Here is a 15,373-nt window from a genome sequence, read left to right as displayed (position 1 = left end):
ACTACAATGTGGGCCCCAGAAATGACTTTTTTTTTTTTTTAAGATTTGTTTTATTTATTTGAAAGACTGACAGAGGGAAAGATAAAGAGATTTCTCATCCACTGGTTCACTCCCCAAATGACTGCAATGGCCTGGGCTCCCATGTGGGTGACAGGGTCCAAGCATCCAAGCCATCTTGTGCTGCTTTCCCAGGTGCATTAACAGGAAGGTGGATCAGCAGCAGATCAACCAGGACTTGAGCTGGCACTTAGAAATGGAATGCCAGTGTCACAGGTGGTGACTTAACTCATTGTGCCATAGTGCCTGCCCCCCTCAAAATGATTGTATTTTGAAGAGGACTTAAATTTGGACATAAAGACAGATAATCTATCATAAAAATGGTATTCAAAAATGTCTAACATGAGAGGATAATGGTGCTGTAACATATGCTAGATGATGATGCTTGCTCTGTAACTGGCTAAAATCTAAAGGGGGATTTTTATGAACCCAGCTAGGAGACTTCCCTAGGACAGTTGGTTGAATTGGGAAGAACCAAGGAGTTATTTTAAAAGTGTAAATTTATAAGAATAGGAGAGCATCCAGGACATAATATAATTCAGGATGCAGTGGCAAAACAAAACAGAACACTTGTAATAGCCCAAATGGCAAAAGAGAAGAAACAGAAAACACATAAGTAAGATAAAGGCAGCACAGGCAGATAGGGTGATGAGGAAGGGTCAGTGAGGGCTCTGAGCAGAGGCTGCTCAGCCACACTGAGGACAGCAGCCGAATCAGGAAAGGTTTGATCCAAAAGCTAAAAAAAAGATCATCACTGTGTGCTCCAGCAGGGGAAGCTCTGCCTGTTTCTTGATCTCTGTTACTCAAAATGGAGAATTATCTTCCATAAATATTTTCGTCATACCTCTCCTACAGAACTGGGCTTGATAACTTAGAATTAGCTAGAAAGCCTCCTTTTTTTTTTCTATCCCGAGTTACAAGTCAAAACCAGCACTAGCCTTCTCTGCCCCCTCCTGATGCTCATGCTGACCACTCTGTGCCAGATTCTTTCCCTTATTCCATCTCGTTTCCTATAACCAGGCATGATAGGTATTATTATTGTTGTTGTTGTTGTTTACACTGGAAAATGGAGTATTGAGAGAGCCTGCACAAGCACCTCTTCAGCAGCTGTTCCTATGTCTGTATCTCCAGCATTGTGAATGTGGTTTATGATTGCGCTGGTAGATATCCCATGTGGATGCTGGGCCCAAGGGCTTGGGCCAACTTCCTCTGCTTCCCCAGGCACATTAGCAGGACTGGATTGGAAGTGGAGCATCTGGGATTTACACTGGCACACATATGAGATGCCAGCATTGCAGGCAGCAGTTTAACCTATTATGCCACGTTGCCCACCCACTAAGCTACCTCTTGCAATGCCAGCATCTGATGTGAGTAACAGCATGAGTCCTGGCTGCTCCACTTTCATTCCAGCTCCTTGCTTATGTGCCTGGGAAAGCAGCAGTAGATGGCCCAAGTGCTTGGGTTACCACCACCCATGTGAGAGTCCCAGATGGAGTTCCTGGTGCCTGGCCTTGCCCAGGCCCAGCCATACCTGTGCAGCCATTTGGGGAGTGAGCCAGTAGATGGAAGATCTGTCTCTTTTTCTCTATATTTCTCCCTCTCTCTGTCTTCTGCCTTTCAAATAAATAAATCTTTTGTTTTAAAATTTTTATTTATTTATTTGAGAGGTAGAATTACAGACAGCGAGAGGGAGAGATAGAAAGGTCTTCGATCCACTGGTTTACTCCCCAGTTAACTGCAATGGCTGGAGCTGGGTTGATCAAAGCCAGAAGCCAGGAGCTTCTTCCAGGTCTCCAAGGTGGGTGCAGGAGCCCAAGCACTTGGGCCATCTTCCACTGCTTTCTTAGGTCACAAGCAGAAAGCTAGATCAGAAGAGGAGCAGCTAGGACACAAACCGGTGCCCATATGGTTTGCTGGCACTGCAGGTGGAGGCTTAGCCTACAACACTGGCCCCTAAATAAATCTTTTTTAAAAAGAATTTAGTATTTATTTCTATGGGACTAAGTACTACACTAAGTATTGTGTATGTGTTAATTTCATTTAATCCTCAAAATCAGCCTGTGAAAGACTTAGTGATTACTGGCACAATTTACAGGTAAAGAAATATAGTTCCTGAAGAGGATTAAAGAATTTGCTTATAAATAACAGTGTGAAAAGTCCCTATTTGCTTCATACTAGAAGCCCAACTCTCAAGGGGATCAATTGCTGATGTAGAATACACCCATTTTTCACAGCCCTATTCATAGTTGACACACACAGTTTTTATATAAAGTGTAAAGAATGTTTTGCTGCTGTTAGATATGTATACTTTTATTTGTTATAATTGAATAGTTGTTTTTGCTTTTCTTAGTGTTCCACTTCCTCAGCTAAGGAACATGATAGAAGATGTTGCACGTACCTTGAAGTTTATGTATGGTTCTTTAGATAGGTAAGTACTTTGGACCAAATCTCGAGTTATAAGTATATGCTGCTGTATCACCGTTTGTAGCTAATCCTGTTTTTTTACTTGGAAATTGGTTATTTTACTGTTCCTCTACCTCCTCCTCTTCTCTTATTACTGACTTTTATTTCACAACTCTAGGTAGTTTTTAATCTATGTTTTTAAATATCACAATTACTTTTAGTTTTATAACTGCAATTATATTCTAATTGATGTATTTCTGTAGGGGCAAATATGAAGAGTATCTCTTCATTATCGATACAGAAAAGAGTAAGGTATTAAATACATTTTGTGTTTTATTCAACTTATAAGACTGTAGTCAAAATCGTTGTCCTAAAATATGCTTATTTCTCAAAAAATATTTTTCAGTAAAAATAGTATGAACTGTCATAAAAAATGTAGATATGCTGTAGAGAAGGTATTAACTGTTTTATGTGTATTCTTTATTTTTCAATACAGTATGAGTATGCAGATGCTTTTTTTTAATGCAAGTGGTCTTTTTTTTATAAGATTTATTTATTTATTTGAATGTCAGAATTACACAGAGAGAGGAGAGGCAGAGAGAGAGAGGTCTTCCATTTGATGGTTCACTCCCCAAATGGCTACAACAGCCGGAGCTGAGCTGATCCGAAGCCAGGAGCCAGGAACTTCCTCCAGGTCTCCCATGGAGGTACAGGGGCCCAAGGACCTGGGCCATCTTCTACTGCTTTCTCAGGCCATAGCAGAGAGCTGGATTGGAAGTGGAGCAGCCGGGACTAGAAATAGAACCCATATATGATGCTGGCGATTCAGGCCAGGGCGTTAACCCGCTGCACCACAGCGCCAGCCCCGACAAGTGGTCTTATGCTATGCATATTTTCCCATTCTTACATCTTAACCTTTCTTTATAATATGATTTGTATTTTCTGATTTGAAGGAGGAAATTTGAGTTAACTTTTCAACATTTGAGCACACAGTATTGTGGATGGAAAATGGATTTTTCTCTTTGTGGAATTTTTATGAGTTATAGTACTTCTGAGGGCCAAAATTACATCTTTGCTTTCAAAGCCTTAGGAACATACCAATATAAATGTTCAAAAGCAATCTATAGATTTTTCCTAACCACAATGGTATCAGCTGTATTTATCCATAGTGGGTCTTTATTGCCACTGTTGTCAAGGCATGTGAAAGAATTTGCTGTGGTTCTGTCATCTAGGAAAAAGATCGGGTTTGCAGTGTCCTTCTCTGGGGGAGCCTCTGAGGAAGCTCATACCTCTCACATTGTTTTACCAGCATTTTCCATATGAATGAGTCCCAAAAGGTTAGGCATCCATAAATGCTGTTTTTTCCCTTTTACTGATAGGGAAATTTTTAACCAATAGAAAATATAGGTGTGATTAAAAATGACCTCCTTAAATTTATAATAGAGAAACAAACTTTGCTATATTTTGCCCTAGTTGAAGCTCACTGTTTCCATAAAGCCAGGTATTATCAAGGATTGAATTTCTATAATGAATTTCATACATGAAAACAGTCGACAGTGAGTAAAGTAGGTTGAGTGCAGAGGGACTCATGTTCTCTGAATTTTACCTTGAATTATAGCTTCTGTTGATTTGAAAGTGACCCTAAGATGGCAGCATTTTTAAGAGTTTTTGCTTCAAGAAAAATGCCAGATAACTTTTAGAGGATCTCCAATTAGACTCACAGCTGACTTCTCATCAGAAACCTTACCGCATAGAAGACAATGGCAAGGCATAGTCCTAGTCTTGAGAGAAAAAGTCTGTCAACTCAGATCACTGTGCCCTCCAAAGCTCTCATTTATTAATGAAGATGAAATAAAGACCTTCCATAACAAACAGAAATTGAATTTGTCACCGCTCATGCAGCGTTACAAAAGATGCTAAAGGATGTGCTACACAAAGAAACATAGAAAGAAAGCCATCATCATGAAAGAATGTGAATGCAGAAAATACCCCAGTAAAAGTACAAAAGAAATCCAAAGTAAATTATAGGAATATTCATGGAGAAATGCCATCCCAAGTCAAAATGGAAATGGCCTCAACAGACTGGTCAAAAAATAAGACCTATCTGTTTGCTGCCTATAAGAAGCACATCTCACCAATATAGATACACATAAACTGAAAATGAAAGGAGGGAAAAAGATATTCCATGCAAATAGAAAGCAAAAAAGGGCAGGTGTAGCCATCCTAATATCAGACAAAATAGACTTTAGCACAGAAACTGTTAAAAGAGACAGTGAAGGGCACTATGTAATGATTAAGGAATCAATTAACAGGAATATGTGACTATAATAAATGTATAATAAATGTATATGCGCACAATTACAGAGTACTTGGATATTTAATGGATATAAAGGCAGACATAGACTCCAATACGATAGTAAGGGAGACTTCAATACCCCATTTCCATCGATGGATATATCAACCAAACAGAAAATCAACAAAGAAACAACAGAGCTAATTGAAACTACAGACCATATAGACTTAACAATATCTACAGAACTTTTCACCACATAGTTACAGAATACACATTCTCCTCATCAGTGCACAGAACCTTCTCTAGGATAGAACATATACAAGGCCATAAAAAAGTCTGAGCAAATTCAAAAAAATCAAAATGATACCACGTATCTTCTCTGATCACAATGAATTGAAGCTGGAAATCAAGAACTCAAGAATCTCTAAAATATATGCAAACATATGGATACCGAACATGCTCTTGAATGAGCAGTGGGCCATAAAAGAAATCAGAAGAGAAATAATCCTGGAAATGAGTGAAGATGACAATACATCATATCAAAACTTATGGGATACAGCAAAAGAAATATTAAGAGGCAAGTTTATAGCAATTGGTGCCTACATCAAGAAACTGGAAAGTTACTAAATAAATCAACTATTAATACATCTCAAGGACCTAGAAAAACAACAAACCAAAAAACAAATTAGTAGGAGGAAAGAAATAATTAAAATTAGAGAAGAAATAAAGAAATTTGAAACAAAAAGAAAATACAAAATGTTCGCTAAACAATCAATGTGATACACCACATTAACAGACTGCAGAAGAAAAACCATATGATTCTCTCAATAGATGCAGAGAAAGCATTTGATAAAATACAACACCCTTTCATGATGAAAACTCTAAGCAAACTGGGTATGGTATTCCTCAATACAATCAAAGCAATTTATGAAAAACCCACGGCCAACATCCTATTGAATGGGGAAAAGTTGGAAGCATTTCCACTGAGATCTGGTACCAGACAGGGATGCCCACTTTCACCACTGCTCTTCAATATAGTTCTGGAAGTTTTAGCCAGAGCTATTAGGCAAGAAAAAGAAATTAAAGGGATACAAATTGGGAAGGAAGAACTCAAACTATCCCTCTTTGCAGATGATATGATTCTTTACTTAGGGATCCAAAGAACTCTACTAAGAGACTATTGGAACTCATCGAAGAGTTTGGCAAAGTAGCAGGATATAAAATCAATGCACAAAAATCAATAATAGCCTTTGTATACACAGGCAATGCCATAGCTGAGGAAGAACTTCTAAGATCAATCCCATTCACAATAGCTACAAAAACAATCAAATACCTTGGAATAAACTTAACCAAGGATGTTAAAGATCTCTACAATGAAAAGTACAAAACCTTAAAGAAAGAAATAGAAGAGGATACCCAAAAATGGAGAAATCTTCCATGCTCATGGCTGGGAAGAATCAATATCATCAAAATGTCTATTCTCCCAAAAGCAATTTACAGATTCAATGCGATACCAATCAAAATACCGAAGACCTTCTTCTCAGATCTGGAAAAAATGATGCTGAAATTCATATGGAGACACAGGAGACCTCCAATAGCTAAAGCAATCTTGTACAACAAAAACAAAGTTGGTGGCATCACAATACCAGATTTCAGGACATACTACAGGGCAGTTGTTATCAAAACAGCATGGTACTGGTACAGAAACAGATGGATAGACCAATGGAACAGAATAGAAACACCAGAAATCAATCCAAACATCAACAGCCAACTTATATTTGATCAAGGATCTAAAACCAATCCCTGGAGTAAGGACAGTCTATTCAATAAATGGTGCTGGGAAAATTGGATTTCCACGTGCAGAATCATAAAGCAAGACCCTTACCTTTCACCTTACACAAAAATTCACTCAACATGGATTAAAGACTTAAATCTATGACCTGAAACCATCAAATTATTAGAGAGCATTGGAGAAACCCTGCAAGATATAGGCACAGGCAAAGACTTCCTGGAAAATACTCCAACAGCACAGGCAGTCAAAACCAAAATTAACTGTTGGGATTGCATCAAATTGAGAAGTTTCTGTACTTCAAAAGAAACAGTCAGGAAAGTGAAGAGGCAACCGACAGAATGGGAAAAAATATTTGCAAACTACGCATCAGATAAAGGGTTGATAACCAGAATCTACAAAGAAATCAAGAAACTTTACAACATCAAAACAAACAACCCACTTGAGAGATGGGCCAAGGACCTCAATAGACATTTTTCAAAAGAGGAAATCCAAATGGCCAACAGACACATGAAAAAATGTTCAAGATCACTAGCAATCAAAGAAATGCAAATCAAAACCACAATGAGGTTTCACCTCACCCCGGTTGGAATGGCTCACATTCAAAAATCTACCAACAACAGATGCTAGAGAGGATGTGGGTAAAAAGGGACACTAACCCACTGTTGGTGGGAATGCAAACTGGTTAAGCCACTATGGAAGTCTGTCTGGAGATTCCTCAGAAACCTGAACATAACCCTACCATACAACCCAGCCATCCCACTCCTTGGAATTTACCCAAAGGAAATTAAACTGGCAAACAAAAAAGCTGTCTGCACATTAATGTTTATTGCAGCTCAATTCACAATAGCTAAGACCTGGAACCAACCCAAATGCCCACCAACAGTAGACTGGATAAAGAAATTATGGGACATGTACTCTATAGAATACTATACAGCAGTCAAAAACAATGAAACCCGGTCATTTGCAACAAGATGGAGCAATCTGGGAAACATTACGCTGAGTGAATGAAGCCAGTCCCAAAGGGACAAATATCATATGTTCTCCCTGATCGGCGACAACTAACTGAGCAGCAAAGGGGAAACCTGTTGAAGTGAAATGGACACTATGAGAAATAGTGACTTGATCAGCCCTTGTCCTGACTGTTGATGTACAATGTAATACTTTATCCATTTTAGTATTTTTTCTTTGTTTTGTTCTAGTACTAGTAGTTGAACTCTGTAATTAACACACAATTATTCTTAGGTGTTTAAATTTTAACTGAAAAGTGATCCCTGTTAAATATAAGAGTGGGAATAAGAGAGGGAGGAGATGTACAATTTGGGACATGCTCAATCGGACTTGCCCCAAATGGTGGAGTTAGAAACGTGCCAGGGGATTCCAATACAATCCCATCAAGGTGGCATGTACCAGTGCCATCTCTACTAGTCCAAGTGATCAATTTCAGTTCACAATTGATCACACTGACAGGTCTAAGAGTCAAAGGGATCACACAAACAAGACTAATGTCTGCTAATACTAACTGATAGAATAAAAAAGGGAGAGAACAATCCATCATGGGAAGCGGGATACGCAGCAGACTCGTAGAGTGGCAGATGTCCTAAACAGCACTCTGGCCTCAGAATCAGCCCTTAAGGCATTCGGATCTGGCTGAAGAGCCCATGAGAGTATTGTAGGCATGGAAAGCCAAGACACTCTCGGGGAAAAAAAAAAAAAAAAAAGAAAAGAAAAGAAAAAGAAGACCTAAATGAAAGATCTCTGCGAGTGAGATCCCAGTGGAAAGAACAGGACAATCAAAGAAGGAAGTACCTTTCTCTGAAGGGAGGAGAGAACTTCCACTTTGACTATGACCCTATCGGAATAAGATTGAAGTCGGTGAACTCAAAAGGCTTCCATAGCCTTGGCAACTCATGACTAGAGCCTAGGGAGATTACTGACGCCCTAAACAAGAGTGTCAAATTGTTAAGTCAACAACAGGAGTCACTGTGTACTTACGTCTCATGTGGGATCTGTCCTTAATGTGTTGTCCAATGTGAAGTAATGCTATAACTAGTACTGAAACAGTATTTTACACTTTGTGTTTCTGTGTGGGTGCAAACTGATGAAATCTTTACTTAATGTATATTAAATCGATCTTCTGTATATAAAGATAATTGAAAATGAATCTTGATGTGAATGGAATGGGAGAGGGAGCAGGATATGGGAGGGGTGCGAGTGGGAGGGAAATTATGGGGAGGGGGGAAGCCATTGTAATCCATAAACTGTACTTTGGAAATTTATATTTATTAAATAAAAAAAACAATGAAATGAAGAGCTGGTTTTTTGGAAAAATAAACAAGAAAATTGACACACCATTTCTCCAAGTAACCAAAAAAAAAAAAGAAGAAGAAGAAGAAGAAGAAGAAGGCAAAGACCCAAATCAATAAAATCAGAGATGAAAAAGGAAATGCAATGTAACAGTGGATACCACAGAAATAAAGAGTCATCAGGAATTACTGCAAAGAACTGTATGCTAACAAATCCAAAAACCTAAAAGGATGGGTAGATTCCTGGACACATATAATCTACCAAAATTGAGACATGAAAACATAGAACATGTAAACAGACCAATAAACAAGATGGATATTGAAACAGTAATAAAGACCTTCCCAGAAAGAAAAACCCTGGTCCTGGAGGCATCACTGCTGAATTCTTCCAGACATTTATACAAGAACTAATTCCAATTCTACTCAAGCTATTCAGAATAATTTAAAGGGACAGAATCCTCCAGACTCCTCCTATGAATCCAGCATTACATTAATTCCAAAACAGAAGATACAACAGGATAACAGAATTATAGAACAATTTCCCTGATGAACATAGATGCAAAAATCCTCAGCAAAATACTATGTAATCGAATCCAACAAAACATCAGAAAGATGATTCACACAGATCAAGTGGGATTTATGTGGTATGCAGCGATGGTTCAGCATTTGCAAATCAATAAATGTGATACATCACGTTAGCAAGCTATTGAACAAAAGCCATATGATTATCTCAATAGATGCAGAGAAAGCTTTGATAAAATACAATACCCTTTCATGATGAAAACTCTAAGCAAATTGGGTATAGAAGGAACATTCCTCAACACAATCAAGGCAATTTATGACAAACCCACGGCCAGCGTCCTATTGAATGGGGAAAAGTTGGAAGCATTTCCACTGAGATCTGGTACCAGACAGGGGTGCCCACTCTCATCATTGATATTCAGTATAGTCCAGGAAGTTTTAGCCAAAGCCATTAAGCAATAAAAAGAAATTAAAGGGATACAAATTGGGAAGGAGGAAGTCAAACTATCCCTATTTGCAGATGACGTGATTCTTTATCTAGGAGATCCAGAAGACTCTACCAAGAGACTATTTGAACTCAAAAAGGTTTGGTAAAGTAGCAAGATATAATATCAACACATAAAAATCAATAGCGTTTGTATATACAGACAATGCCATAGCTGAGAAACAACTTCTGAGAACAGTCCCATCCATAGTAGCTACCAAAAACTTAAATATCTTGGAATAAATTTAACTAAGGACATCAAAGACCTCTATGACGAAAATTATAAAACATTAAAGAAAGAAATAAAAGAAGACATAAAAAAGTGGAAAAATCTTCCATATTCATGGATTAGGAGAATCAACATCATCAAAATGCCCATACTGCCAAAAGCAATTTATAGATTCAATGTGATACCAATCAAAATACCAACATTATTCTCCTCAGATCTAGAAAAAAATGATGCTAAAATTCATATGGAAACACAAGAGATTGTGAGTAGCTGAAGCAATCTTGAAGAACAAAAACAAAGCTGGAGGCATTACAATATCAGATCTCAAGACACCCTACAGGGCAGTTATCATCAAAACAACCTGGTACTGACAAAAAAACAGACATGTAGACCAATGGAACAGAAAAGAAATTCCAGGCCGGCGCCGTGGCTCAACAGGCTAATCCTCCGCCTTGCGGCGCCGGCACACCGGGTTCTAGTCCCGGTCGGGGCACCGATCCTGTCCCGGTTGCCCCTCTTCCAGGCCAGCTCTCTGCTGTGGCCAGGGAGTGCAGTGGAGGATGGCCCAAGTGTTTGGGCTCTGCACCCCATGGGAGACCAGGAGAAGCACCTGGCTCCTGCCATCGGAACAGCGCGGTGCGCCGGCCGCAGCGCGCTACCGCGGCGGCCATTGGAGGGTGAACCAACGGCAAAGGAAGACCTTTCTTTTTTTTTTTTTTTTTATTTATTTTTTATTTTTTTTATTTTTGACAGGCAGAGTGGACAGTGAGAGAGAGAGAGAGACAGAGAGAAAGCTCTTCCTTTGCCGTTGGTTCACCCTCTAATGGCCGCCGCGGTAGCGCACTGCGGCCAGCGCACCGCGCTGTTCCGATGGCAGGAGCCAGGTGCTTATCCTGGTCTCCCATGGGGTGCAGAGCCCAAACACTTGGGCCATCCTCCACTGCACTCCCTGGCCACAGCAGAGAGCTGGCCTGGAAGAGGGGCAACCGGGACAGGATCGGTGCCCCGACCGGGACTAGAACCCGGTGTGCCGGCGCCGCAAGGCGGAGGATTAGCCTGTTGAGCCACGGCGCCGGCCAGGAAGACCTTTCTCTCTGTCTCTCTCTCTCTCTCTCACTGTCCACTCTGCCTGTCAAAAATTAAAAAAATAAAAATAAAAAAAAAAGAAAAGAAATTCCAGAAATCAATCCATGCATCTACAACCAACTTACCTTTGACAAAGGAGCAAAAATCAATCCCTGGAGCAAAGATGGTCTCTTCAAGAAATGGTGCTGTGAAAACTTGATCTCCATGTGCAGACATATGAAACAGGACCCCTACCTTACACCTTATCCAAAAATCCGCTCAACATGTTCCAAAGCCTAAATCTACAGCCTGATACCATCAAATTACTAGAGAACATTAGGGAAACCCTATGAGACATTGGCATAGGGAAAGACTTCTTGGAAATGACCCAGAACCACAAGTAATTAAAGCCAATAGTAACAAATGGTATTATTTCAATAACTGAGAAGCTTCTGCACTGCAAATGACTTGACTGTTGAGTGTATATACCATAACCTCTTTATCCAGTCTTTAGTTGATGGACATCTAGGTTGACTCCATATCTCAGTTATTGTATATGGAGCTGCATATGGAGTCATACAAGTCATATATATATACACTCAGAAAAGTGAAGAAGCAACCAATAGAGTAAAAGAAAATATTTGCAAACTATGCAACTGATAAAGGATTAATTTCCAAAATCTGTTAAGAGCTTAAGAAACTCAACAAAACAAACATTCCAGTTAAAAAATGGGCAAAGGACCTTTTTCAAGAGAGGAAATTCAAATGGCCAACAGACACTTGAAAAAATGCTCATGATCACTAGCCATCAAGGAAATGCACATCGAAAGCACAATGAGGTTTCATCTCTCCCAATTAGAATGGTTTTCATAAAGAAACCAACAAACAACAAATGCTGGTGAGAATGTGGGGAAAAGGGTACCCTATTCCACTGTTGGTGGGAATGTAAGCTCATGTACCCAATATGGAAGACAGTATGGAGATACCTCAGGATACTGAATTTAGACCTTCCATATGACCCAGCCATCCCATTCCTGGAATTTACCTAAAGGAGATAAAATCAGCATATGGAAGAGTTATCTGTACTCCCATGTTCATTGCAGCTCCATATACAATAACTAAGATATGGAGTAAACCTAGATGTCCATCAACTAAAGACTGGATAAAGAGGTTATGGTATATATACACAATATGGAATTCTACACAGTGGCAAACATAATAGTGAAATCCTGTCATTTGCAACAAAATGGATGCAACTGGAAACCACTTACTTAGTGAAATAAGACAGCCACAAAAAGACAAACATCATATGGTCTCTGATCTGTGGTAACAGAGTACCTAAAAGATAATCTATAGGAGTGAAAATGACATCTTGAGATGCTATGATTTTGAATAGCCCTTGTCTCGACTGTTGAGAAACAATACTTTTTTGTTTGTTTTTGTTCTTTTTTTTAATCATACAATTTGGTGAACTCTCTACTTAGTGTAGGGTTAATCTTATTAGTATAAAATTAACTGAAAATAGATCTTTGGAAAAAAATAAGAATAGAAATGAGAGAGGGAAGAAGAATAGTGGGAGTATGGACAGCAGGGAGGTAGGGGTGGAAAAATCACCATGTTCCCAAATTTGTATATATGAAATGCATGAAGTTTGTATTTCTTAAATAAAATTTAAAAGTTTTCACTTGTTCAAGTGAAAATTTGGAATTGTGACAGTGAATGTGAATATCATTTGAATTCTTTTTTTTTTTTTTTTTTTTTTTGACAGAGTAGACAGTGAGAGAGAGAGAAACAGAGAGAAAGGTCTTCCTTTGCCGTTGGTTCACCCTCCAATGGCCGCCAAGGCCGGCGCGCTGCGGCCGGTGCACCGCACTGATCCGATGGCAGGAGCCAGGTGCTTCTCCTGGTCTCCCATGCGGTGCAGGGCCCAAGTACTTGGGCCATCCTCCACTGCACTCCCTGGCCACAGCAGAGAGCTGGCCCGGAAGGGAGGCAACTGGGACAGAATCCGGCGCCCCGACCGGGACTAGGACCCTGTGTGCCGGTGCCACAAGGCGGAGGATTAGCCTGTTGAGCCGCGGTGCCGGCCTCTCTGTAACTCTTTTAAATGAATGAATGAATGAATGAAGGAGGAGAGGGAAAGGGAGGAGGAGAGGGAGAAGAAGAAAAGGCAGCAGCCAGGCTCTCATATGATCTGAGCATCCAGGAGTGCAGTGGAGGATGGCCCAAGTGCTTGGACCCTGCACCCCATGGGAGACCAGGAGAAGCACCTGGCTCCTGCCTTCGGATCAGCGCAGTGCGCTGGCCGCGGTGGCCATTGGAGGGTGAACCAACGGCAAAGGAAGACCTTTCTCTCTGTCTCTCTCTCTCACTGTCCACTCTGCCTGTCAAAAAAAAAAGAATTACAGAGATGCAGAAGTAGAGAGAGAGAGAGAGAGAGAGAGAGAGAGAAGTCTTCCATGCACTGATTCATTTCCCAGACAGCCACAACAGCTGGAGCTGGGCCAATCAAAGTGAGGAGGCAGGAGCTTCTTCCAGATCTCCCATGCCAGTGCAGGGGCCCAATACTTGGGCTGTCTTCCACTGCTTTCCCAGGCCATAGCAGAGAGCTGGATCAGAAGTAGAACAGCTGCTAGGACTTGAATTGGCGCCCATATGGGATGCCGGCTCTGCAGGTGGTGGCTTTACCTGTTACGCCATAGCGTTGGTCCCTTACCTTAATATTTTTACTGTTGGACCTCCAGCAATGAGAAAAGTGCCCAGAACAGAGTAGGCACTCAAATATTTGTTGGATGAATCAGTGAAAATTATTTTGAAATGTTATTGGCACATGTACCAGTTACTGTATCATCCAGTGAACTATTCCAATGAATGGTTGTAGTCAATAGTATATTGCTTTTACATGGCTAAAAACAAGTAGTGTCTCTCTCTCTCCCTTTTTCATAGTGAAGAGTAAAAGAAATAACATCTTCCTTATTTTGTACCTGCTGTATTCAGTAAGTAATAAGCATAAAAATAAGTTGTTATGCACATGGTACTTTGCATGTGCTTTAGCTTGTATTAACCCCATTTTTACAGAATTGGAGGCCAAAGTTGAGAGCCAAGTTAGGTACTTTTCCTGGGATAGCTACCTAGTAGGAACAGTGGTAAGATTGAAAGCCAGATCTGTTCTATTACAAAGTTGAAAATCTCTTTATTATCCCATGTTGCCTGAAAGATATTGGAATTTGTAAATAGTTGTGAAATAGAGTAAAAGCAACATTTTTTTTTTTAAATAAAAACAGTACTCAATCCTTTCAATGGTTGATAAGCCACTTGTGTTAGACCCGTGGACCTTCCATAGCACCATTTTTAGAGTACATTTGAGAGGATGAATTTAAGGTCGAAAACATAGACAGGGCGAATTTCTTAACACATCCCATCAATAACATTAAGCACTGATTCTTTCTAGAAGAGAAGAGTGAGGAAGAACACCTTTATGATTGAGAAAGATCCAGTCTCTTGAACAACACACAAATCTTTTCCATGTTAAGTTACTAATTTGCCTCTCTTATTTCTCCAGTGCCTTTTGCCAGATTGAGAACGTTCCTCGCTTGGATCATTTTTTTAGCTTGTTCTTTCAAAGAGCACTTCAGCCTGCTAAACTACATTCCGTCCCTGGTTCCAGTGCTCAGCTGTATGACGCCTCCAGTGCCGTACTCTTAGATCATCTCCCTGGAGTTCGATGGCTCACACTTCCACAGGAAATCAAGGTAACATTATGGTTCAGTAAAGAAGAATCAGAGCCCTTTGTCTTACTTGAATCCTTTATCCTCTATTTCCCTTTTTTTTATTTTTTAGGTTTGTGTTTTTTTGTTTTTTTTTTTTGTTTTTGTTTTTGTTTTTTTGGTTATTTTGGGGATTATGGGTAAGAATTAAAAATAATAGGTTGATGGGGCCGGCGCCGTGGCTCAACAGGCTAATCCTCTGCCTAGCGGCGCCGGCACATCAGGTTCTAGTCCTGGTCAGGGTGCCGGATTCTGTCCCGGTTGCCCCTCTTTCAGGCCAGCTCTCTGCTGTGGCCTGGGAGTGCAGTGGAGGATGGCCCAAGTGCTTGGGCCCTGCACCGCATGGGAGACCAGGAGAAGAGAAGCACCTGGCTCCTGCCTTCGGATCAGCGCGGTGTGACTGCCGCGGCGCACCAGCCGCAGTGGCCATTGGAGGGTGAACCAATGGCAAAGAAAGA

At 40.2% G+C, this 15,373-nt stretch overlaps 1 protein-coding gene across 4 annotated transcripts in view; it reads left to right on the top strand.

Moving 5' to 3' along the window:
- Nucleotides 1–15,373, top strand: part of INTU (inturned planar cell polarity protein) — a 98,392-nt gene that overhangs the window by 52,789 nt on the left and 30,230 nt on the right. For 3 of the 4 annotated variants that reach the window (XM_062199655.1, XM_062199656.1, XM_062199654.1), the window contains exons 7-8: nucleotides 2,408–2,485; nucleotides 14,711–14,900. In XM_062199655.1, the coding sequence (XP_062055639.1) occupies nucleotides 2,408–2,485; nucleotides 14,711–14,900 (268 nt within the window). The remainder of the gene's footprint in view (nucleotides 1–2,407; nucleotides 2,486–14,710; nucleotides 14,901–15,373) is intronic. The other variant, XM_062199657.1, reaches the window with a different exon arrangement.

The sequence above is a fragment of the Lepus europaeus genome, chromosome 8 (assembly GCF_033115175.1).
Source record: "Lepus europaeus isolate LE1 chromosome 8, mLepTim1.pri, whole genome shotgun sequence".
Taxonomy (NCBI): Eukaryota; Metazoa; Chordata; class Mammalia; order Lagomorpha; family Leporidae; genus Lepus; species Lepus europaeus.
The sequence above is the reverse complement of the archived record's forward strand: the minus strand, read 5'-3'. Positions and strand labels throughout refer to the sequence as shown.